This window comes from Limulus polyphemus, unplaced genomic scaffold (assembly GCF_000517525.1).
Source record: "Limulus polyphemus unplaced genomic scaffold, Limulus_polyphemus-2.1.2 Scaffold385, whole genome shotgun sequence".
In the NCBI taxonomy this organism is placed as follows: Eukaryota; Metazoa; Arthropoda; class Merostomata; order Xiphosura; family Limulidae; genus Limulus; species Limulus polyphemus.
This window is the reverse complement of record NW_013665995.1, coordinates 245,626-271,450: the sequence shown is the minus strand read 5'-3', so window position 1 is coordinate 271,450 and position 25,825 is coordinate 245,626. Positions and strand designations below refer to the sequence as shown.

General features: G+C 34.1%; 1 protein-coding gene across 3 annotated transcripts in view; it reads left to right on the top strand.

Annotated features, from left to right (window-relative positions):
- Window positions 1-25,825, top strand: part of LOC106457881 — a 72,220-nt gene that overhangs the window by 26,394 nt on the left and 20,001 nt on the right. For 2 of the 3 annotated variants that reach the window (XM_022383942.1, XM_022383941.1), the window contains 8 exons: window positions 2,547-3,722; window positions 6,259-6,399; window positions 6,838-7,578; window positions 8,854-8,892; window positions 9,678-10,832; window positions 18,235-18,389; window positions 21,047-21,161; window positions 23,457-23,545. In XM_022383942.1, the coding sequence (XP_022239650.1) occupies window positions 2,615-3,722; window positions 6,259-6,399; window positions 6,838-7,578; window positions 8,854-8,892; window positions 9,678-10,832; window positions 18,235-18,389; window positions 21,047-21,161; window positions 23,457-23,545 (3,543 nt within the window). In that variant the 5' untranslated portion in view covers window positions 2,547-2,614. The remainder of the gene's footprint in view (window positions 1-2,546; window positions 3,723-6,258; window positions 6,400-6,837; window positions 7,579-8,853; window positions 8,893-9,677; window positions 10,833-18,234; window positions 18,390-21,046; window positions 21,162-23,456; window positions 23,546-25,825) is intronic. The other variant, XM_022383943.1, reaches the window with a different exon arrangement.

Genomic DNA, 25,825 nt, shown 5'->3' with positions numbered 1-25,825 from the left:
TATTGTAGTAGTGTTTCTGTGTGGATATTATTGTAAGTACGGCTGTTTCTGCGTGGATATTATTGTAGTAGTGTTTCTGTGTGGATATTATTGTAAGTACGGCTGTTTCTGCGTGGATATTATTGTAGTAGTGTTTCTGGTGTGGATATTATTGTAAGTACGGCTGTTTCTGCGTGGATATTATTGTAGTAGTGTTTCTGTGTGGATATTATTTTTATAGTGTTTCTGTGTGGCTTTCATGATTGTAGCGTTTCTGGTGGCTATTATTTTTATAGTGTTTCTGTGTGGCTATCACTATTGTAGTGTTTCTGTGTGATTTATTACATCGACGTTTCTATGTGGCTAGAATAGTTGAGGTGTTGTCATGTGGGAACTAGTACTAACGTTTTTAGATGGATATTGTTAATACAGTGCTGCTTTTTTATGGTTAAAATTGTTGTGATATTTCTATGTGGTTAATATTGTGATGTTTTTATGAGGTTAATATTGTTTGGAGTTTTTATGTGGCTATGATTATTAAAAGCTTTTATGTGGATATTATGATTGCACTGTTTCTATGTAGTTATGACAATACTGAAATTTCGTTGTGAACATTGTGTTATTGATTTTTTTGTGTAGCTATTATGATCGTGTTGTTTTTACGTGGTTGTTATTATTGTTGTGCTCCTATGCAATGATTAAGGCCAATGTTCATTCTGAATATTGAGATATTGATGTTTCTGTGTGGTTGTTATGGTTATGTTGTTTGTATGTGGTTGTTATGATTATAGTGGTGTTTTTATGTGATCGTGATAATAAGGTCGTTCAGGAGATACTATTATTGAGCTGATATTGTAGTTATGATGATCATTTTTAACTGATTATTATTATAATAACAACGTTTCCATGTGATTATTGTGATGTTTTTATGTGTTTATCATGATAGCTATGTTCTAGGTCGTTATTATCGTAGCATTATTTTTATATGGTTGTTATGTTTCTAAGGGTATCCATTATTATTCGGGTAATTCTATGTGTGTTCATTACGATAATGATATTTCTGTGTGTGTTTTTATACTGGTATTATTATTATTGTGGTGTTTTTAAGTGGATGTCAAAATAATTATGCTTTTCTGAGACTGTTATTATATCGAGCTTTATATGCGGTTATTATTATATATTCGGGTTTTTGGTGTATTTTTGTAATAGTGTTTGGATATGATTATCATGCTACTTGTCTTTCTTTGTGATTATTATGATACTGGTGTGACCATGTATATATTACGATCGCGTTATTTCTAAGTGGTTATTAAGACAATAGTGTTTCTGTGTAGTTATTATTGAGATGCTTTTATGTGGTTTTCATGTTAGCATTGTTTTAATGTGGTTATTTTAATAGTGGCGTATTAATGGGGTTATAATGATAGTAGTGTTTATATGTGGTTAGAATAATAGTTGTGTTTTATGTAGCTTTTAGGATAATGATTCTTTTAATTCATTGTTGCGATACTAGTGTTCATATTTAATAATTAAAATAGCGATTTTCTAAGTGTTTATTATGATAGTGAAAAAGTAATAAATATACCATCAAAAGCACTTCCGCAGGGTCCTCGAAAGTGTTCTGTTTCAAAAGAAAATTAAACCAAAGTTAAGAGTACAAATATTTTTATTTCTTGCTTTCGAAGTTCATATGTCATGCTGTATCGTAGCCTACAGAGTGCATAATTTTTCTAGTAATTCATGGCATGCGCGCGTTTTACCGACGTTACGACAGAACAAGTTGCAACTTTAAGCGTCCCTTATGTGACATCGTTTTAGTGTCTACTGACTGGCAGACAACACAATACTGTATAGTGGTGTGAGTGGTTAAACAAGTGAAATAAACTAGTTACACTTGAAGGTTAGTACTTATACAAATGGCCACCTATCTTTCTGCCTGTTTTTCAACGTATTATACAAAGACTATAAAATACTCTATGATAAACCTATGTGCGCCAGTTTAAATTCATTAAAATTCACACTTGTAATTGATTATTTTTAAATACGCGAAGTTGCTAAAAACCTATAACATTGACTGTTTTATCTGTTCTTCTAAAGTCTTCGTAAAAGTCGAGAAACTGAATATTACTTTCTTAACGTTGTGCTCACTGCGAATCATTCCTTGATACTTCCAAGTGTATCTGTTCTATTTCGACATCGGTTTATTTGTAGTTTTTTATGATTTAATTTAGGGCTAGTTCGTATAATAAGTTTTTAAACTGTTAAACTCTGAAGTAAGAAATAATAAATCTAATAAATATTTCGTTTCGTAGCTACTACTTCTATCGGTATTATATTCATACTTCTTGCCAAGTTATACACAAACTAGATCTTAAATTGGTTACAGAGTGTTCAATAAAATTGCCTAAAAATGTTTATTTTAATAGAATCGGGTATAAGTTTCGCATGATAAGATCTCATTTTCTGATACGTTTTATATATATTAATTTAAAACAATGCCATCCTATACAGTTCAATTTTTACTAGCTTATTAAATTCCTTGTTTTTACTCTTTGTTTTTGTTACAGGAAAAGATTCGTTAACTCATTCAACAAAATAAATAAAAGCAAAGAGTTTAGGGGTGTCCTGCCCTGGAATGGCTAATGAAGTAGACGAAGATGATGTATTTTTTGACACTATTGGCTTATTCGAAAGCCAAACCTCGAATAAATATCTTGACAAAACAAACACCATTGAACAAGAAGCTGATGAGGCTTCAGCTATGAAGAGTGTAGCTCCAGCAGAAGCCATGGAGGACCAAAGTTTCCACTGCGAAAACAACAGGCAGGGAAATTTAAAACCTGACAATAAATTTCATTTGCAAACCACTGACCCACTAAATCCAGAAAAAGATTTTTTGGAGTATATGTTGTCACTGTCTGGGTCCCTGGGAGAAGGAGAAGAAATTACTCGGACAGGTGGTAAGGGGAAAAGTGTGAGTGGTGTGAGTGTTAGCAATGCTAAACCTAATACGAAAATAGGCTTAGATCATTTGGACAATTTATGTAAGCTGATGGAACAGCTCAGTGATTTACGTGAAGCCAACACAAAGCTCCAGAAGCGTGTGCAGTACCTGGAAGACATTAAGTCTCTCCATGATATGCACAGAGAAGTCGTAAAGGTGTTGTCAATAGATGTTCAGCATGAACCCACTTACAGACAGGGTCGTTACACCAAAGGGTGTAACCAGTCGGTTACTTATACTGAAAACCCACGCCGAGTGCGGTACAAGGCAAAAGGTAGGCAGTTTTCTGTGCAGAAGAGTAAAACACAGTTTAACATCCCCGAATCTCCTTCTACTGTCAGAGAAAGAAGTAAGTCTGTAGGTCATGAAGAGATGTGTGAACCCAAAGGAAGCAACAAAAAAAAATTTCCAAAGTGGTTCAAATTCAAAGAAGCTTTAGGTTGGGAGAGAGGTAACCAAGAATCTGGACGGACCGGGGGAAGTAAGGGGGGTCGTTCTGAGAAGAGGTTACAAACAGAGAAGTTGGCAAAAGATGTATTCAGGGGAGACGAAGGAAGAAGAGTTCTATGGGAGGAACATCTTGGTGCTCTTGGAATTCCTGTCTACTTGGAATATCCAGATCATGAAGGTCTCGATCCAGAGAAGCTGACGCTAGAAGAGTTGATGGGGACCACTGAGAGCCTGTCCTCTCCCGAGGGGTCTCTTTACCTTAGTGAAGAAAACCTTCTGAAGAAAGGAGGTAAAGACATTAGGAACATCTGTTAATGAATAGATCTCGAATAGGGGCATATTTAGATGAAGTTAGAAGTGCGGTTTTTAGGTTTACCGTAGCATATCCTTGCATGTGTGTGTCAGAAAACTTTCATGTAATTCCATGATATGATCTATCTGAATTCTACAATTCGAACAGAGTTCAACTGTCAGAGAACATTTAGTCTAGGAGGAGATTCTCAAAAGTTTTCAACTTTTAAAATTCTTTCAACACCCTTTAAGGAAAAGGTGTGATTTAATTTTCTGTTAGAGAAAACCTTCCTAAAGGTTTTCATACATATTTTAAAGTCCAAATATGGTATCAGTCTTTTCTATGACACTTTGCTTGAGAGTACCTTATACTCCCAACCAAGATGTATTGACGCGAGATCAAAATTAGTACCCAATTTTCTACTTAACCACAGACCATAACTAAACATCTATAGACTTATAATTTTCATTTCTAAATTCTCCAATAACATTTTTTTACTTGTGAAGAGTTAGAAACCTATATTATTAACCGTTAAAAAGCTGTGAATGAAAATATTATATGGAAAATCTATTTTCATCTCAGAACTTCATTTGCAAATATAGGAGACTTTTTAAATACAGGTAAGTTGTGCTTGACAATAATTTTCATCAATACTTAACTAGCTAGTGTAGCAAAAGTCAAAATATTATTTTAATAGATAATGGCTTAAATTAATTCCACTTTACTCAACAACTTATTAATTATTTATGCACATTCAACAAATTTGCTGCATTTGAATTCATGGAAGTGGGTCATATTCCCAAATAAAGGCATCTAGATACAGATGTAATCAACTCTCCTCAGACACACCATCTACTCCGATCAAAAAACTAGTCTACTAAAAATTTGGATTAACAATACGTTGAATATTGCTTCACAATAATCCACTATCTAACTTATTACAAGCTGACTGTAAAAAGTGATATTTATATTAAACTGGACAGCGTTATTATACAGGTAGTTCCTCTCATTATGTGTTCAAGATAAATGCTGACATTAGCTATAGAATAGAAGCATCTTGTGATCAAGGAGTACTGAGTTTTATAGTGTAGCATATGTTATTGTCAACTGTGTATCGTCATGGCTAAAGCTGATGTGTCTGTAAATATGTAAGTGTAAGTAGCTATAAGAACAACACTGTTAGTAATAATTAGCACATGTGTTATACCAGGTTTTACTTGAATATAATTTCAATATACACAATAGTTTCATCAAGTTTATTATTACGTCAAGCTTATGACCTACTTTGTATAGTACATACACGAATATTCAGTGTAGTTGGAAAATGAGTACAATCTCACTTTTGATTACGGTAAATAAGAATCCAATTGCATTGCCTAAACATTTCTATACTGAATTAAAGCAATACTTCAAGGCAGAATGTATACATAAGTTTTAACATTTCCAAGCACATGGATTTGTCCAGTTTTTATGTAGTGTTTTGATGTAGCCTGCAGTAACTGTTTAACTACGACATGTACATGTTTACAAGTTTTACTAAAGTTTATAAATTTCCGCAGCTTTGTGAATGCTTTTTTTTTAATAATGTGTTATACAGCTTCTGATTGGATAATACTGAATTAAACTATTTTGACAGAACATAATAAAAATTCTTCACGAATTTTGCGGATTTTTTGATAGCTGTACAATTAAAAACCACACAGAAAAAGGTGCTATCGCAATTTCTGTTTACAATATATCGTAAAATATTTAAGCGGGGGTGGGATCTCTTCCAGAAAATCAAATCAGACCTTTTTTTTTAAATAAAGGACGAGGAACAAAGGAACCCAGCTTACCCCTCCTAGTATAATGAAATGAAATCAATTTTCAGGTTCACTCAGTTCGTTTAATTATAACCTGATACAGGGAATTGATAAAAGCTCACGCTAATCTTATTTTCTCAACTTCTGAACGGGTCAAAAATATGAACATCCTACAAAACTGTGAAAAGCTTCAAAATGTACATTCTTCCGAGTAATGTTTACGATTATTCATGCTTGAAAAGCGTCTAAAGTGTTTTAAAAGCTTAATATTTACAAAACGTGGTACTTTGTTTAATCAGTTCCGACCACATTTCAGTTTGTTAAATTATTACAGAGCTACCATTTTAAAATACCAAGATATACTCTTAAGCGAATTATATAATGATTTGTATTTACTAATTAATCGGCAACGTAAATTTTAAATACAAGTAGTTAGTATCCACTAAGCTGAGAAAAATATGTTTAAGTTCCTACCTTTTTTCCAACAAATCTGAAATAAAATTACTAATTTTACTTATTTCATTAACTACATAGGCACTCTTATTTGTTAATTTCTTCTTGTGTTAACGTGGATAATTAAGTTTCTTTAATTCTATGATGCTTTCTAACGGCAATTAAGAATACTGATGTCAGTTTCAGATTAAAATCACCACAATTTAAGAGTTTCAATGTTTTGTTGAAATATCAGTGATAATTTAATAAGTTTTATTTTTACAAATACACCGCACTAGAAGCTCCAGCGGCAAGGCAATCGTCCGCTCGTGAGAAGTCCGAAAGTTCAAGACGTCATGAAAGAAAAGACAAGTTTACTCCTAGTCCTACTTCTTCCACCAGAGGGCCTCCCGGAAGAGAAGATATTAGAGATAGTCAAGGTTATAATATCATTTTGTCTTATCAACTATACCAAAATAACAAAAACCTTACACGAGACACTTAACCTATTTTGAGATTTGGTAGAAAATATGTATAAGAAAAATTCAATAACTTTAAAGCTTTATATGAATTTTTTTGATACCAGAAAACTGCATTCTTCTGTTAAGAGTAGCCATGTAGCCGGAGGGTGTTGTTGATTGGCTGCCCTCCCTCTATTCAGTGGTTCTAAATTAAGAACAACTATGTCTTGTCCTAGAAGTCTCTGACCTGGCTACTTAGCTCATGTGTCGCATGAGGGCCGTTCAGGTTGGAATACCAATTTTAATTTTTATTAGATTTTTGGGATTTTTGTAAACAAAAGGTATAGATGATCTCATTAATTACCATGAACAAAACAGTGAAAAAAAATCGGAACTTTCTTTTTTTTTCTAATGCAGAAAGATCCAACACAATCGATCAAGAATGTGAGGGAGAACAACCTGCTTATCAAGAAGATACTAAAAAATCCCATAAAGGGCCTTGGAGACGAGTGAAGACAATGATCCAGACAAGACGAGATAGTCTGCGGAGGAAACACAGAAAGAATGAAAGCGGGAAAAAAAGGGAAGAAAAAATCGATACTGATCCTGTTAGCGGAGTCAGTGTTGAAATATCAGTAGCAAGTGATGAAGAAGAAGGTGAAATCAAAGATGAAGATGACCGTACTGATGATGAACTTGGGGAATTAAGGGAAAGGAAAATTTCGAATCGAAGCGTAATGTCAATATCCAAAAAAGGCTCTTCGCAAAACATAAGTGGATTACAGGAACAGCGCATTTCTTGTACAGATGACTGGGTTCAAGAACCTGCAAGAGATACACATGGAATAAATGTAGTTGCTAAAGGAACGGTTCAACAAGAGAGGAAAAAGAAGCCTAAGTCACTTTCTATACCTACAGACGAAGAAGAAAACAGCTTGCCACCAATATGGAGAACTAGTGCCACAGCTGAAGACAATCCTCCAACACCTCACTCATCCCCACCATTTCATCGGAAGTCGCGATGGACGAAAGTGAAGAAAGTTTTCAGTAGCAAGCGAGAAGATGACGTCAGATATCCTCGTTCTCAATCAGTTCCTTCTAGTCCGGCGTCTGTTGAGAAAGTATCCCATTTCGACTATGATGAGAAAAAAATAGAAGGTTTGTTAACAAAAATACTAATAAATAATGATAGTATTAAGAATGACAGTACGAGTTTTTACAAACTGCACCTTAAGAAAATTAATTACTATAAATTGTATTGATATTGAAATAGCTACTGTAGGGTTAACAATCGAGTTATTGTATAGTTAATTAATAATTAGTTTAAAAGCGGGTACGTTCTCAAGTATATTAAAAAAATAAAACATATTTGAAAATATTACATAAAATCACATAAACAAACTAAACAAAAAAGAAATATTTCGATAATTTTCATGATGATCAGTCACTGCGCATTAATATTTAATAACGTTATGAATCTGTTTAAGTAGTACGTTTAAGCAGAAATGCAACAGAAATGAGGGTATCATCCAAACATGACGTCTGTGTTTTCGAGCAAGTCTAAACACGAGTTGACAGAAAGAGTAAGACACGAGCATGTTGGTGAAAATGAAGCTTAAGGTTTAATGTAACTTGTATAAAGTACGTTATCTGGTTAGGTCTAACAATAGTAATTATTTCCAGGATTATCGAATAATCGAATTTTGTATGCCTAAATAAGAAAAATAAGGCGTTTGAAACCAAACGTTGTCATGAGAAGTTCTTATGACTCAGGCCATAGCGTAGGAATGAGCAATTGGTTGAACGGTTCACGCAAATGGCTATCTTACTTTTAAAATAATTTCAATTAAGTAATCAAAATACTTAAAATGTGGGGAAAATTTGTAATTATTTTAGACTACAGGACCAACTGAATTGAAACTGAGCTGATACGAAATTATGTATGCTGTAAACTCGATGACTCTAATAACTGTTTACGATTATTTGTTAATGTTCCTTATAAACACAACTGATGTTGAAGCATAACAAAATACAATTTTTCTCTCCAAATTAGAAACAAGATCATTTTATCATATGAGTTTAAAAAATACTCATATCAATCACAGAATGTTAACTCTATTCTGGTCTCGACACCGTGAGTTCACAGAGCTGCATCACAGAATAATATGCGCATAAAAAACTGCACACAGAACAGACAAAAAAATAAAACGCCCCAAAAAAGAAATATAAAGTTGGATTATTTCCAATCATATGGCATACTTTTAAATGTAAACGTCCACTGTGTATCTGCTCGTGCTTCCCTATGAAACTCAGTGTCTAGACGGCCATCCAGTCTGGCACGACCGTCTCGTGCTTGATCAACTTTATTTGCAAGTTTAATCATTTAATTTTTTTTCAATCTTTATCTGTTTTTTTTTTTTTTTTTATAAACAGATGAAGGTCAACTTCAGGAAGATGAAACAAATATAAAAGGTTAGTGTAGTAGGAAAATATAATTTTAAATATCTGAAAATGATACATTTCATTTTTCTAGCACTAGTCAATCAATTAAATATTTGGTGGATTTCGTCCCTCTGAAGAAAAACAAATTTTAGTTGATAATTTAAATTGGAAGTAGTATTTAGTTTTAGCAACTCATCATAAAACGTTTATATAAATGTTGACTAATCCAAAAAATAATATTATATTATCTGACATTTCTAAAGCATCCCTACATTTCTTCCTCTATAATGTTTCATAGATTAAAATTTCGTAAAATAAATACCCACAAATATTTTATTATGTTATCAAAGTATTGGGAGCATTTCACAGACACGTGTTGTAAATTGTAAAATGCCACATATAATCATTTTTGCATAGTAACTTAGAAATGTTCCAAGGTATGATAATAAAACAATGAATTTTCCGGTTTCTGGTAAACTAATCATCACTGAGTAGATTCAGTAGTCATTTTCTTCTATAAATCTTCTTCATGTTCAGGATTAAGTTGGTATGTGGTTCGCTAAACGCTGTTAGTATACCTAGGTAGTGTCGAGTCAGATTTGTGGGTCACTAAACACTATTAGTATACCTGTGTAGACTAAAATCAGATTTGTTGGTCGCTAACAATATAAGTATACCTGTGTAGTGTCAAGTCAGATTTGTGGGTCGCTAAAACATGTTAGTTTTCAAGCCTCATATTTGGAGAAAATTTCAGTAAATGATATTTAATATTTACATAATGGAAACTCTCATTAATTACCTTTTTTCCTCACCAGTAGAAGCCCAATCTCCAGATGTTGCGTTTTCGGATAGTTACACATCTGAGTTAAGCGCTATGACAGCTGATGGATCCCTACAAGTATTAATGCCATCTAGTTCCGCTCCAATGGCCAGCATAGTCCAGGAACTCCAACGAAACCTAAGCGAAGATTTTAATCGGAAAATTCAAGAATGGGAAAGGAAGCGAGGAAATGGTTGGAAACCTCCTAGTCCAAGTCTCGAGAGGAAAGGTTCATCTTCTCGCCTTTGGCGAAGTAAAACCGAAAAAGACAAACCGGATCGAATAGAAAAGGTGAGAAAAAACCGCATGAAAGACCTTAACTGGCTCGAGAAAGAGTTACAGAAAGTGGAGCGAGAGAAACAGAGGTTAGCTAAACAGAAGAGGAAATATGAAGAGAGAGCTGTACAGTTACAGAGACTGCGAGAAGCCGTTTTTAATGCACAAAAGACTAACAAAAAAGAAGTACTTGTTCGTACCTCAGCTGGTGAATTCCGATTTGAAGGGATATCTGATGCTTTCACAAAAAAATTGTACGAATGGGAGACGAAACGTGGAGTTCAGCCGGAACTCTCCACGATAGCTTTACTGGATGCCAGCATGCGAAAACCTTCCTTTTCACCTAGGATTTGTTTACCTTCTGATCGTGCTCCGTCCTTGCAAAGAGGAATATCTAGGTCTGAAACCAGTATTCCTGATGCAATTCAGTCTGGACCATCTCCTTGCACTTCCCTTCCATCCCTCCAACACGACACAAGCCAGCATTCTGAGCGAATACAACTTTCTAGGGCAAATTCCGAACCTGATCTCTCTTCATTTAACAGCAATAAGGAAATGGGCTTTAAACAGCGATCACATTCGGATGACACTGTAGGAAGTGATAGAGTTCAAAGTTATGCACCGCCGGAAGTGACCCAGCTAATTGATAGTGATTCCGAAGAAGCTGTATTATATGAAAAGAAATGGAAGGAAGAACGAGAATTACAAGAGGCTTCTGCGCAAGAAGATAACTATTATACGCTTCTTGAAGAAAACATGTTCCTTTTGGAGCAGCTGAAAACAAAGGAAGGGATCTGTCGTCGTCTGGAAGAAGAATTAGAAACGCTGGACGATAAAATGGAAGAAATGAATGCACGACATCAGAAAGAACTGGGTAAGCAGATAGTTTACATAAGCACATTCATCTGTTTCACAAGCGTATAGAAACTCGCTTTCAATCCACAAAAAAAGGTTATCAGAAACATTTTTATCAGTACATATTGCCCATTTTCTTTACAAATATATTCAAATGAGAATAAATAGGCCATGATGTTTTAAAATAATGTAAACCCAATTATAAGTTAAACTTTTTTTGAGCAAACATTAAATAAGATTTAAATTTGACTTTTGTTTAATTTGTTAAATATATATATATTATGGTTTTACATCTGACGTTCTTGCAACTTCTTTGGACTGTGTAATGATAAAATGGTACGACTTCTTAACACTAACAAACATTTTTGGAGACTAGTTTAATCAACCCGATTATGAGAATTTTACTTGTTGGTTACTAAATGATGCGACTATCCCAAGAAGAATAGAGTGGACTAATGAGAGTTGAATTAAGTTCTAATCAAATATCTTAGAAATGTCTGGTCCTTAGTGAATATTTACTTGTTAGTTTCCAGATTATTTGACTCTTCTAAGGAGAGCTTCTCGAAGTGAAAACGAAAAGTTATATGAAGTTCAAGTTAAACCTTTCATTCCGTCATTGGTTTTATGTGTTACTTACCAAATTATCTTACGTTCTTAATAGCATGACTCGGAAGGAAAGGCATTAAATTAACTTCAAATTAAACCTCTTAGAAATAGATAGTTCCTAATGGACTTTATTTGCTTGTTGCGATATGATATCTTAGAATTATATTTACAACCGATAAGAAATGTTCACTTTTTATTACAGAAGCTAACGTGTTCTACGCGTGGAAGTTTAGGGTATTGTGGTTTTAAAGCATATATGTTTGTTTATCACCCATGAATATATATATATATGGAAGGACAAGTATGACAAAGATATTATAAAGGACACATAACTAACAAACGTTATGAACGTGTGACACCTCCAGCGTCACATTTGGTTTTGAAATAGTAGCTTTGAGCAAATACTGGGTGCGATACATCTACTAAACTATTTTTCAGCGTCATCTTCTAATTTCACGCTGTCTACCTATCTCTCTCTCTATATATATATATATAGTGTGTGTGTGTGTGTGTGTGTGTGTGTGTTTTCAATTTTTAACGCCATCTACTGACTTCACGCTATCTGTCTGGCTCTCTCTATATATATATTTATCTATGTTTCCTTTTAATTAATAATAACTTTAAGAAGAGGTTTTGTGATCTTTACATATATGTTAATTTTTTTGAAGTATAAACTAGCTTAGTATTAGGCTGTATACTTAAAAACGTATTTTAACGTCCATTCATATAGCTTTAGTTTCTGCGTAAATTCTTACATATTAGTTTTGATGTTTACGAATAGATTACCTTTAGGCGCTATAGATTTAGATAGAAATTACCATGTATATTTTTACGAATCATAGAACGTTAAACACAAAATAGCTTATTTTGTTAACAAGTAAAAAAATACTCATTTACAAATGATAACAATACGGATTGCCTTAGTCACATCCTTACAGTTGTTGTAAAACTTACAAACGACATGTTCCTAGTCCGAACGGATTAAGTCCTTCAGGAAAAAAAACATGTCCTTGATACTTCTTTGTTTCCTCCCTCTCTCGTGTTTGAAATGATTTATATCATAGTCTCAGGAGGTTAACTAGAATAAGAGAGACTTTGAAAGTTACGACAAATTTGTCATTGTTAGTGATTCAGTAATGCGACTGAAGGAAGCTCAGTGTCAAATTAATCTAGTAAAATCGATATTTGCTGGATAATTATGTAGAAAGAAGATGACGATGGAATTCCAACGTTTTTTAGGGGAGAAAGTTCCTCAAGTATGATTAACAATAACTGATATCTGAATGAATCAGTAAGATGCATATGCAGGTATCGGTAACAAGGTTATTGAGAGTTACTCAAAGCACTTCGAGTTTCTTTCCTCTCCCCATTTTCCGCTCACTTCTGTAAGATTGTAATTCAACTAACCTTCTCAATGGCAAGTAGAGGCCTAAAATTTTACGATGTGAAATATTTCCCTTTGCTCGTGCCCGCTATCCACAAGTTTGGGCATAATTACTTCAAGTATATGAATCTTTAATGTTAATTATCCCTTCTCATATGTTGTCGCAATATATGTCTTAAACACGTAACAACAAAGTAAGCAGTGTTTACAAAAATAGAATTTTGTGAAAGTAATATAACTGTTTTAAGGTCAAACCTATTTTATTTAGCCGAAATTAGTTCGGGGAGAGGGTTCAAGTTGTAGATTGTAACGTATATAAGTTTACTGCAGACTCAGGCTTTCTTGTGTTTGATGCTGAAGACTATATCCGCCATTATGAAACATTTCTCTTCGAAATCTGTTGAACTCCACACCATTCCTTCCTCGTACACTCACAGCGCCAAGTATCTTCTGATTGGTCTTTAACATGTCTGTCAAATGCAAGTCAGTTACAGGTGGTGTTCTGATCATATTGATGGCGTCCTAACAAGCAGAACATGATAGAATATCAACTAGTAAATAAGAAAATAACATTTATTTCCGTTGTAATAGTCGTGTTGATTTACCGTGATAAAATCTTTTTTTTTTCCAGAAATAGTTTAGAATAACAGTTTGTTGAACTATGAAAGAAACTCTGTCTCTCATATCAAAAATTTTATTCTTAAACAACCCTAACACGTTTTGGTACAAATAATGTATTAATAAGTTTTTAGATAAGTTTTCGTTTTTTATGTGACTCTTTAGGGCAGGTAAGAATTTTGTGCTAGGAATATGAGTGGCTCTTCATTTCACTTTAGGAGTAATAATTTTTTTTGACAAGTTTTACTGAGAAAAAGGAAACTTTGAGCTTACAAACATAACAGACACTGTCTTTTCTTCAGCGACTTTAGTAGAAAGATACTGTCTTCTTTTTAGGCAACATTTGCTAGAAATTATTTTTAGAAAACATTTATTAGAAAGGTACTGTCTTTTTCGTAGACGGTACTTTATCGAAGGACACTGTCTTTCCAATAGACAGCATTCATCAAAATACGCAGTTTTCCTTCTCTATAGACAGTACTTAATAAAAGAACATCAGTGACATCGATTTAAAACTTACCATGAATCTAAATGACGCCAAGTTTAACGTACTGTTGCGTATCTGCTCGTTTGTTAATTTCCGGTATAAATTCTTTCCGAGGAACTTCAGCGATACAAGTCCTTGCTTAATTAAAACTAGTTTACTCTATCTTGATACAACTTTTTAGTACACAGAATTTCCACAGTCACTTTAAACTTAATAACCTCTATAACACACGCTATAAATCATAGTGATTCACACACTTTACTTACGGTGCCTACTGTTCGCTTGACTTAATTATCTATCTATCTCTTCGATCTATTTGCCTGCTTATATACTACAAAAAGAGGTTCCCCTATCTTTCTAGAAACTTCAGCGCGCATGCTCCCAGCGTCGCGTGACTTCCGCTGTCGTAACAGTACCTTGACATCACACTTAAATTTACCATGAATCTGAATGACACAAGGTTTAGACTTAACAAGAACCTGACTGAAGTCAAGTGCATACTTCTTGTGAAACAGAATTACACTACACTGAGTTAAACTTGCAGGAACGTGTATGAGAAGAAATGAGGATAATTGATGATAATTACGTTCAAAACCTTTTTTCTTGACTTCAGATATTTTACCACTTGTAAATCACTGTGATAAGCAGAACTGTGACTGTGTATATGTATAACATGGTTCATTGGATATTCAACTGTTGGCAGATTTCCAACAATTGAACATATTTGTTTTGTTTGTGTCGAAATATCTTTACTTTAATATTTTTCTCAGTTTTCTGAATTGATTTTTTTGCCAAATACGAATAGTGTTTTATTCTACTTTTGTGTATCTAACTACACTTTACAGATTTCTTTACAGCTGTTTATATACATATATATATTTATAGTCTCATTTTCTCATAGATATGGTGTCATTCTCTGATTACATAATAAAGTCCCATGCTATAATTTTGTTGATATATGTATATATCATCTCTAGTTCCATAAATACAGTTTTATGCTGTAATTTCGTCGATATATATATAGTCTCTCTACCTCAGGTTACGTAGATACATTCTCAGTCAGACTACGTACATACATTTTTCATATTATCACGTAATTACATTCTTACTCTCTAACGTTTTTTGTAGATACAGTCTTACGTTGAAACTTCGTAATTAGAGAAACCTTGCTAATTACTTAAGTATACACTGTCACTTTCTGGACACATATTTACAGTGTATACTTAAGTAATTAGTATACACTGTCACTTTCTGGACACATATTTACAGTCTTGCCTTTTAATGGCATAAATACAGTTTTATGCTGTAATTTCGTCGATATATATATAGTCTCTCTACCTCAGGTTACGTAGATACATTCTCAGTCAGACTACGTACATACATTTTTCATATTATCACGTAATTACATTCGTACTCTCTAACGTTTTTTGTAGATACAGTCTTACGTTGAAACTTCGTAATTAGAGAAACCTCGCTAATTACTTAAGTATACAGTGTCACTTTCTGGACACATATTTACAGTCTTGCCTTTTAATGGCGTAGATACAGTTTTGTGCTGTAATTTTGCAGATATATTTTGGCCCTTTGAATAGATAGCCTCAGTCTCAAATTACATACTTCTTCAGTACACGAATACATGGTGTGTTAAACATTCCTTTAATAATCTACAGCGCAAGAACATTCCCTAATTAATAAAGTGCCACTACACGTTTTTAACTAATTGTAGGGTCTGAATACACGGTGTGTTAAATACACTTTAATAAGCTACAGCGGTAGAACACTCATTAATTAACAAAGTGCTGCTACACTTTTTACCATTTGTAGAATATGAATTCTTCTAGAGCTCTACAAAGCCACGCACGTACGCAGGGGGTTCGACAGAACCCCCTATTTTTGTGATGTAAAAAAATATATGCTTATTTAAAGCCTAGCTCCCATGTAGCGTTACAAAGAATGATGTTTTGTTGAGTTTTCATTGGATGTTTGTGTGTTTTATGTGAACAGCCATCCAGACTTAATCTCATAGCACCTATCTTTTTTACAAATTTTCTGGAGGGCGTGCCCCCAGACCTCCGTAGCATTAGCATGCTTTGTATGCTGATTGTGCTTCGCACAATATGTGTTGGTTTTTGATCTCACAAATTAGAACCTCCCTTTCAAACATTCTGCATACGGGCCTGAAAACTGTCTGTTTAAGTCAAATGTTGTTATACCCTCTGATTAATTTTAAAACTAGAGCCGTTTCTGAGCGTCTAGAGTGTAATAACATTCCGAGTGTGCATATTGTGTTACTTTCAGACACACACACACATATATATATATATATACTTCTTCTTTCCACCGATAAAACATTTACATACAACTGTATCCCTAAGTCATATAATTAAAACTTTTGACGGTGGACGTATTTCTAATAGCGAACATTTTTCTAAAATGCAATACATTCGAAAATTTACCTTTTTTAAAAAAAAAATTAAACTTCTATGTTGCACTCATCTTATTAACGAAATTGCCAGCATTTTATTGTATATTTTAGGAACAACTTTCGTATAGATTATTGTAGGTATTAATCAGTTTATCCATACGTATCCAAACAAGTTGTATTATACTGCCTAGCCCTCGTGTTTTACAGTAGAATGCCCCTTAATACGCTTTTCTTGAGAGTCTATTTCACATGCAAGGTTTCATTGACATAAATAAACTGTATGCCTATTGGGAAGCTTGTCTGTTTCATTTTTACAAACACTTCATGCAATTAGTCACATGTGGGTACTTTTTTATTCAAGTAGTTCCGTTTGAAAGCCCAGTCTCAAGTACATAAATAAACAACCTACTTTGACTCGTACGTCTGAGGAATAAATGGAATAACAAACTGGCTTAAAACACAGATAAGATTATGAATAAAATCGTTTATCAAAATACCAATGATAAATATAAAATGTAAATAAGATTTAAAAACAAACGTATGTTGTTGTTGTTTTCTCTCGTACGACAGAATTAAAATAAAACTGCGTTTTAACATTCTAGCTGTTTATATTGTTGTTTTAGTGTTAGCAAGGTTGTCTGTACAAATGTTAGGTTTTCGGGTTATCTTTTTTTTTTTTATCTCTGTAGCAAAATGACCTTATTGGAATTACATAATTAAACTGTTGCCTGTACATTTCTAAATCTAAAAGCTCCAAATACTACGCTTGATTAAGACTCGTTTTCACGAACTCACTACTCTTGGCTATTTTCCGTTTGCCCAGCACATGATGTCAGTGTTTCACGTTGTTCTGTAAACCATCAAACTTACTCAAAGCTCCTATGAAGTGATCTAAGTCGACTAGTAACTCTGGAGTTAAGCCAAGGCTATCTGGAGTACATGTTTCTGTTTGAACACCAGTCGTTCTAAAACGTTAAATAAAAAAAAAATGCAGAGTAATTCACAAGAAAGATAAAAATTTGTGTAGCGCCCTCTACAAAATTTCTTGTGGATGACGAATGTCTAGTACTGCTCAAGCGTGAAGAATAGCTCTCTGAAATTCAAGTAAACCTTTGTCACATAGACTTCTTAACTAATTAAAGGAAACCAGTTATCATTTAAGACTGAATTTCCGACTTATCAGTTTGGCAATTTCAAAATTCGGACGGAACATTTATTTTTTGAATGGATATATAATTAATTTTAAATTTAAGGAATTGATAATATAGTTTCACTGGATCCAAAAACATTTATTATAATAATACTTAGTTTTTGTCTGTCCTGAAAATGCGCGTGCATCTTACTATCTAAATGCGCATGCGCGCGCACTTCATTAGAACGGAAGTAAACGAAAGACGGATGTGAATATACTTTAGTAAGTCTTTAGTAAACATTTTGTACAACAATATATTAAAAGCTTATCAAAGTTTTTAAATAGGTCTAACGTCAGGTCGTAGAATATGATTATAAGTTTATTTATTGATAATAATAAGTACGGTAAAGCTTAGCCCCAACTAAAGTAAAGCAAAAAAACGTACACAATTAATTTATCTGTTTATCGAAATAGGCCGTACTTAATAAAGGCTTAACTAACGTTAGGTCTAAGATAAGTGGACTTTAGGTTTCGGTGTTTGCGATTAGAATTCTTTGACATTTTTTGTGTTATTCTAGAAATCCTACAATTAAAGAAGTACTGTCGCAAGAAATATACTAATTTGGCGATAAATGTTATTCGGGTCTCTGCTAGTATTTCAGTATAACTTATAAGCGCAACAGCTATGATAGTTTATTTGAAGACGAGATGGTAAAATAAGTCGTATTTAAACTGCTTTTATGTTTATGTGTGTAAAATCTCTCCTTAGAACTATACAAAGACAAACTCTGGAAACTTCACTGTCGATACTGTAAACCTACTGACCTACAGGACTCTTTACGACTGATCTCTCAGCTGAAGTTTAAAGTTGATGAGCTAGAGCAGTGTTGTGACCGGCTGAAGTACAACCGGGAAACACTAGAGGTAAGTTATTACTCCATATACGTTGCAAGTTATTACTACATAACAGTTGTAAGCAATGTTCCCTCTAATTTTTTCAATCCATTTACAGAATGAATTTTTTTTCATATGCACCAGTATCAAGGCAATGCGCGGATGTACGCTACCAGTTTTTTTTAAAAGGGAGGAGAGTATTTTTAGACCATCAACGTTATTGGATCATTAGGCCGCTTTGCAACGCTACTAGTTGGTTACTTGGGCTGTAGGCCTATCGACTGCCAGGGTCATTAAGGCCATCAACGTGATGAAACCTCACCACTACTGACGATGTGCGCGGCTGGAATAATGAAGTACGCGACACTTGACTGGTTGTGCGGCCGCGCAGCTTAGAGGGAATACTGTTTGTAAGTCATTACTACTTTGTAAATAATTATTACATAACATTTTTGAGCTATTGCTACACAGCAGTTAAGCTATTACTCCATAACAGTGGTAAGTTATTATTCCAAATCATTTGTAAGTTATTGTTACATAACATTGTAAGTTATTGATATATAACAGTTGTGAGTTATTACTACGTAACAGTTGTGAGTTATTATTACCTAACATTTGTAAGTTACTACAACATAACAGTTGTAAGCAGGGTTCTAGTTAATCCGAATTCCCTGGTCCTGTACGCACGAAAATTTGTCGGGACGCAGGATTTTTGACCCCACGATTGCGGAATACACACCACAAAATGTCTCATACACAAGGCAAGCACAAGTACTTTGCTTCGAACTTTGTACCATAATAAACTAAACAGCATACAGTTTGCACACAACTGTCTACATCCAACTTCTAACAGATTTCATTAATGACAATAAATTGCACGAAAACAAAACCACGTGAAAGTAACACATGGTTAAGGCTTCAACTCGGGTAGGTCAAAGTGCGGATGTCACAACCTTTCACAGAGTTACACTCAAAACTGAGTTAAAGTACTTTATTTTCAATGTATATGAATAAACTCGGCATCAGAACGTAGATAATAAATCAAAGTTTAGTATTATTTAAGGTTTAATTTTATAAAAAAATATTTTTAAAAATTCTCAATCTCCCCAGTATGAGAACTTTGACATTTGTTATCTAGTCTTCCCTCTTCTCTAATTTTTTTACCAACTCTCCGAGAAGTACGAAATTGAATGTAAATTACACATTATAGTGGTTTCATCGTTCAGACAAAGCATAACTTACATAGCCTTCAATCTTATTTAGTTACAGAGCAATTAAATAGAAAATCAGACCCCTTTTTGTCATGCCCATCTGTCACATCCTCTCTTTCAGAACTTACCAATAGTTCTCTCTGACAGTTAGGAATATATTATTTACGACCAATAGAAGTCCAAAGGTTTTCTCTATCAAATGATGTATTATATTACGTTGTTGTCTGTACTGAGAATTGTCTGTTTTTCTTCCAGTTCAAACTTTATTCCCGCGGCAAACACATCGAGGTTACGAGGTTGGTCAAATCAACCAACCTCATATAGAGTTAGGGTAAAGAAAATAACAAGAAAATATATAACGTTTTTCTGAAAAAAAAACTTTTGATATTTATTTAGGAGATTTTAGGGGTTATGCAAGCGATATTTGAAAATTTTCAAGTGAAGAAAAGTATTTTTAAACTTATCACGAAAGTTACTTTGCATTGATAAAGGGAAACAGTATAGTGTAAATTGTAAATAAGGTTTTTCATTGAACGTTAACATGCCCTTTTCCACTTACAGAAGTTAAACATGTAGTGCACATTATAAATAAAGTTTTTCATTGACACTGAAGTTCTTTTTTTTTCCTGTTTTTGAGTTTATTAAATTATACCTATGGGACCATTGAAATCAGTTTGGGGCCCTTAAAAATCTCACTGGGACTCTTGAAAGAAAAGTTGAGAATCCGGTACCATTCATTGTAAGTTACTACTGCATAATAGTTACAAATCACAAAAACAAGTCCGAAATCAGTTGCGATAAAGAGCAACCAAAATGAGTAATTAGATCAGTTTCAAGAAAAAAAAGACGCTTAATCTCATATTATCAGAAGATACATTTTATGACATGCTAATCAGAATAAACTATAAGTATAGACATAATCTGTTTATATATAAGAACTGAAATTTTAAAGTCAAACAGACGTCAGAGATCGATCTTACGAACAGTCCAAAGTCATGTTAAATCTCGCGTATAACAAGATTTATCATGCACTGAAGTCAAAACTAGATAGAGGGGCGAATATTACTTCTGGCAAACATATAAAATCAAACTTCTATTTGAGTAACAACTAGCTATTACTGAATACCAAGGGGTGTAATTTTCTTTGCTACAAAAGCAAGGAAGTATTTATAGATGCTAAAGAATACTCTAGTCTTTGAGCTTTTCAATTAAATTAACGTTAAAATCCAATCAAGTTGTTAAGGGCATGAGTGTGGTTATAATGTAGATATAGTTACGACCAACCACAGTGTCGGTGTGTATTTGCAATTTTAGGCTGTACCTTGCATTCTGTAATGAAAACACACATACAGTTTCTTAGACTAAACCTCTTATTTCTCAGCGCATGTTTGCCAACAGACACTCACAAACAGAACAACTTTCAAATGTGTTATTTCGAATCACGTGGCTTACTGGTGAATTTTCTTTCATGTCCAGGATAGCTTCCGGTACCACAGTGAACAGCAAGCCAGGTTGACCCGTGACTTTATTGACAAAATGAAGGAGTTACAAGAGAAAACGAACTCCCAGTGGGTGTGTCCAGAAGCACAAGGTGCAGACACGAGATTCGTAAAAACAATACTAGAGACTATCTCATAAGTCTAAGTTAATACAAATTGAATCTCTTAGTGACGCAATCATTTTGTTTGTGTGTTATTTTTCGTGGCTTATAATTAACTTCTCCGACCTTACGAAACTCATGTTCTATAGTCATTAGTATCGTAAAAATATTTCTAGCTTTCTAGCAATTTTGTAATTAGCAGTTTAATAACCAAATAGTGGAGTGCCTTATATAGGAGCTAAGAACCACATTCAGGAGTGTTTTATATTGAGAGCTAGGAGCTACATAGTGGAGTGTCTTATATTGAGAGCTAGGAACTACATAGTGGAGTGTCTTATATTGAGAGCTAGGAACTACATAGTGGAGTGTCTTATATTGAGAGCTAGGAACTACATAGTGGAGTGTCTTATATTGAGAGCTAGGAACTATATAGTGGAGTGTCTTATATTGAGAGCTAGGAACTACATAGTAGAGTGTCTTATATTTGGAGATGGGACCCACATATTGGAGAGTCTTATATTTGGAGATAAGACCCACATAGTGGAGTGTTTGATATTTGGAGCTAGGAAACGCATAGTGAAGTGACTTATATTTGGAGCTAAGAACCATGTAGTGGAGTGTCTTATATTGAGAGCTAGGAACTTCATAGTGGAGTGTCTTATATTGAGAGCTAGGAACTACATAGTGGAGTGTCTTATATTGAGAGCTAGGAACTACATTGTAGAGTGTCTTATATTTGGAGCTAAGAACCACATAGTAGTATCTTATATTTGGAGATAGGACCTACATAGTAGAGTGTCTTATATTTGGAGATGGGACCCACATATTGGAGTGTCTTATACTTGAAGCTAAGAGCCACATAGTAAAGTGTCTTATATTTGGAGATAGGACCCACATAGTGGAGTGTCTGATATTTGGAGCTAGGAAACGCATAGTGAAGTGTCTTATATTTGGAGCTAAGAACCATGTAGTGGAGTGTCTTGTATTGAGAGCTAGAAACTACATAGAGGGGTTTGTAATATTTTGTTCTTACATCATATGAAGCACGAAGTCTCAGCTCTTGGGGAGATACCTATTTTAAATCCTATCGTCTATCGTCTAGTTGTTCTCACTTATAGGACATTAACTTTTATGTCTGTAGTACATACGTGTATTTATGTAATTACTCCTAGATTGCTTATCCTGATGGAATAAAATACACAGCATGTACTTATTGTAAGTTAACAACACTACAAAAAAAAATGATTTAGTCAGGTCTACCTTCTGTGTATACCTTGTGACGTAACGACACTTATCTTAGGATTGAGTATAGTGATTTAGTCAGGTCTACCTTCTGTGTATACCTTGTGACGTTACGACACTTATCTTAAGACTGAGTATAGTGATTTAGTCAGGTCTACCTTCTGTGTATACCTTGTGACGTAACGACACTTATCTTAGGACTGAGTATAGTGATTTAGTCGGGTCTACCTTCTGTGTATACCTTGTGACGTAACGACACTTATCTTAAGATTGATTATTGTGATTTAGTCAAGCCTATCTCCTGTGTATATAATGTAATGTAACAACACTTATCTTAAGATTGATTATTGTGATTTAGTCAAGCCTATCTCCTGTGTATACCTTGTGACGTAACGACACTTATCTTAAGATTGATTATTGTGATTTAGTCAAGCCTATCTCCTGTGTATATAATGTAATGTAACAACACTTACCTTCAGATTGGGTATTGTCAGGCATTCAGGTTGACCTTATTGTGACATAATAACACCCATTTTAAGATTGTAGTTTGTCACATATTCAGACCTAATTCCCATGCACGTCTTATGTCGTAATAAAATCCATCTTTACCTTCTGTATTGTAAAACCGTTTAGCTTACACTACTATCAGTTTACAGATTGTAATACTTTAAACAAGAAACCAGTGTATTATTTGTGTTTTATCTACTCCTTCCGCCTTCTCTGTTTAATTAATTACTCTTTTCACTTCTACGCATTACATCTCTCCACTAAATTCTTAATATTTGGACAACATTATTATAAAGTATCGTGACCACTTTACTTGCCCCATGTTTTTAACACCGAACAATATTGTAGTTTTTCTCATACTGAATAAAATGATACTGTAATAGAAATATGAAAATTTTTTGTATAATTTAGCAGTGATTTTAATGAATAATCCTTTGACACGATAAAGCCTAAGCATATGTGTTTGTTCATGTATGAAAAAATGCGCGAGCATTTTGCATTTGATGAATATTTCTGTTCTGTTTTTTATCATTTCAGAAGAACCGGCAAAAAAGCCGTCCACTCTGAGACTGAACTCCAAAAATGTAGCCAAATTACAGCATTTATCAACCGAGCTTTTGCAACAGGTATAGAAACTAAACTTCTCTATCTATCTATCTATTCTTCTCACGGGTAACAAGTTATCTGAAATGTTTGCTTAATTTCGTTTGCGGAGCTAAATGAGTGATTTTCGCTCCTGTTCCCATTTTATGGGAAAATGACAGCTATTATTACGTCCCGAGGTGTAATTTGTAGTGAAACTTTCTTATGTTGATGATAACGGAAGAAATGTTCAGTTTCAAATACATAGCCTTGTGGGCGATTTTAGAAGCAAAAGTACTTCCATGTATGAGACCGTTGTGGCAAAATGCGAGAACGAGAACTTTTAAAAGTTTAAATTTAGCCAATTAGATGTCTTTCGAGTAAAATTAAACATTACCGAAACAATATATAAATACTAGTTAGTTTGTGATAGAGTTGCTTATGACTGGAGAAATACGTTAATTTGTTATGTGGAAAGACGAATAAGTAAGTTCGCTAGTTAATAAGGAACTTGCTAAATTTTTAAATATATGTGTATTCATGTCACCAGATGGCGGAAGCAATAGAAAAAACATTGAAAAGTAGTACCTAATATGTCTGAAATTTGTATATAGATGTAACAACAAAAAGTGTATATGCTTGTTCAATGTGTTGCTAGACGCTTTAAAATAATTCATTACAAGCTCGTTAGCTCCGAAACCCTCGAAAAGTTGTAAAGAAATAATTATCTCTTAATCTAAAACTTCAGGGTTTTCTAGTCATATGGCACATTTGTTTGTGTGGATTTATATCTGATATGAATTGATTTTAAAGTATGAATTATTGACATTAGAATCGGCCCGAACATGGCCTGGTGGTTGACGTATCGGACTGGGGTTCGAGACGTGATGATTAAAACACGCTTCGCTCTTTTAATTATCGGCATGTTATAACAGTGACGGTCAATCCCGCTATTTGACTAAGAGTAGTCGCTTCAGGCGATTGGTACTGTCAACTGCTTGTCTTCCAGTGGTCCGTAGTTCAAAATTTAGGACGATTATACCTGAACAATGCAGGTGTCTGATCTGCTATTTGACCAATTGTTTGCACAAAGTGTCGTCCAGTTAAACAAACAAACATATGTAATAAAATTATAAAGTGCTCCATTAAGGTGATCGTGAAGTACGGATTCCCTTACAAACTAACACGTGTACATCGTGACTTAATCATCCCATTTCTTAAGCGTAGACATATAAGTACAACAATAAAATTTCCTAAAATTACAGACTACATTATAAACTCCATTTTAAGTAGCAAACAATTATTCCTTAAAGCAATGTATCAGTTTTTCATTGGGCCTGGCATGATCTGGTGTCAGAGCACTCGACTCGCAATCTACAGTTCAAAGTTCGAATCCCGTCACCTAACATGCTCGCCCTTTCAGCCGTGGGGTGTGTATGTATGTTATAATCCCATTATTTGTTGTTAAAGGGTAGCCCAAAAGTTGGCGTTGGGTGCTTTTTGCTATCTGCATTCCCTCTAATCTATCACCTCAGAATTAGAAACGAATAGTGCAAACAGCCCTCGAGTAGCTTTGCGCGAAATTCAGTAAGCCTTATTAGAAACGATTTTTTTCATTGAATATCGTGAACTTGCTACTAGGGTATAATAGCAACTAAAATTTCGTACATTACTGAATAAGTGTACATCTTTATTCGGCAACATTAGTTGAGACGTTATACAAAATGCATTGCCCTTCAGTGGCTCAGTGGTAAGTCTGAAGGCGTATAACGCTAAAATCCGGGTTTCATTACACGTGGGGAACAGAGAAAAGATAGCCCAGTGTATAACTTTGTGCTTAATAACAAAATAAACAAACTTATATATTTAAAAAATCCTGTACAATGCAAAGAAATGCTTGCTAAAAGAGGCCGCTATAATCGCAGTGTGGGTAAACACACTAAGTGCGAAACGTTATGCATGACTCAGCAGAGACTGGCTAATTGATACGTGTACTCATAACACACTGGATGCTGTGGAGGTTAATAACCATAATCGAAACACATTAAGTGTGTAAATAGTGAATGGGATCAGTAAAATACAATCTTATCGTCTAGGAAAACTGTAAACTAACCACAGCAAAGAATATTTGCTTCCCTTTTACTCTAATCTACATATAACTTACAAGTACTACTCATTATCGCTTCTACACTCCCTGGTGTAGAAATAAGTAAGTATAAATACAACGTTCCAGAAGCAGTAAATAGATATAATACTGTTTGTAGAAGAAAAATAGAAGTTTGAGAACTTTTAAACCTTCATTGTTCTGTAGCAAGATTAAAAGG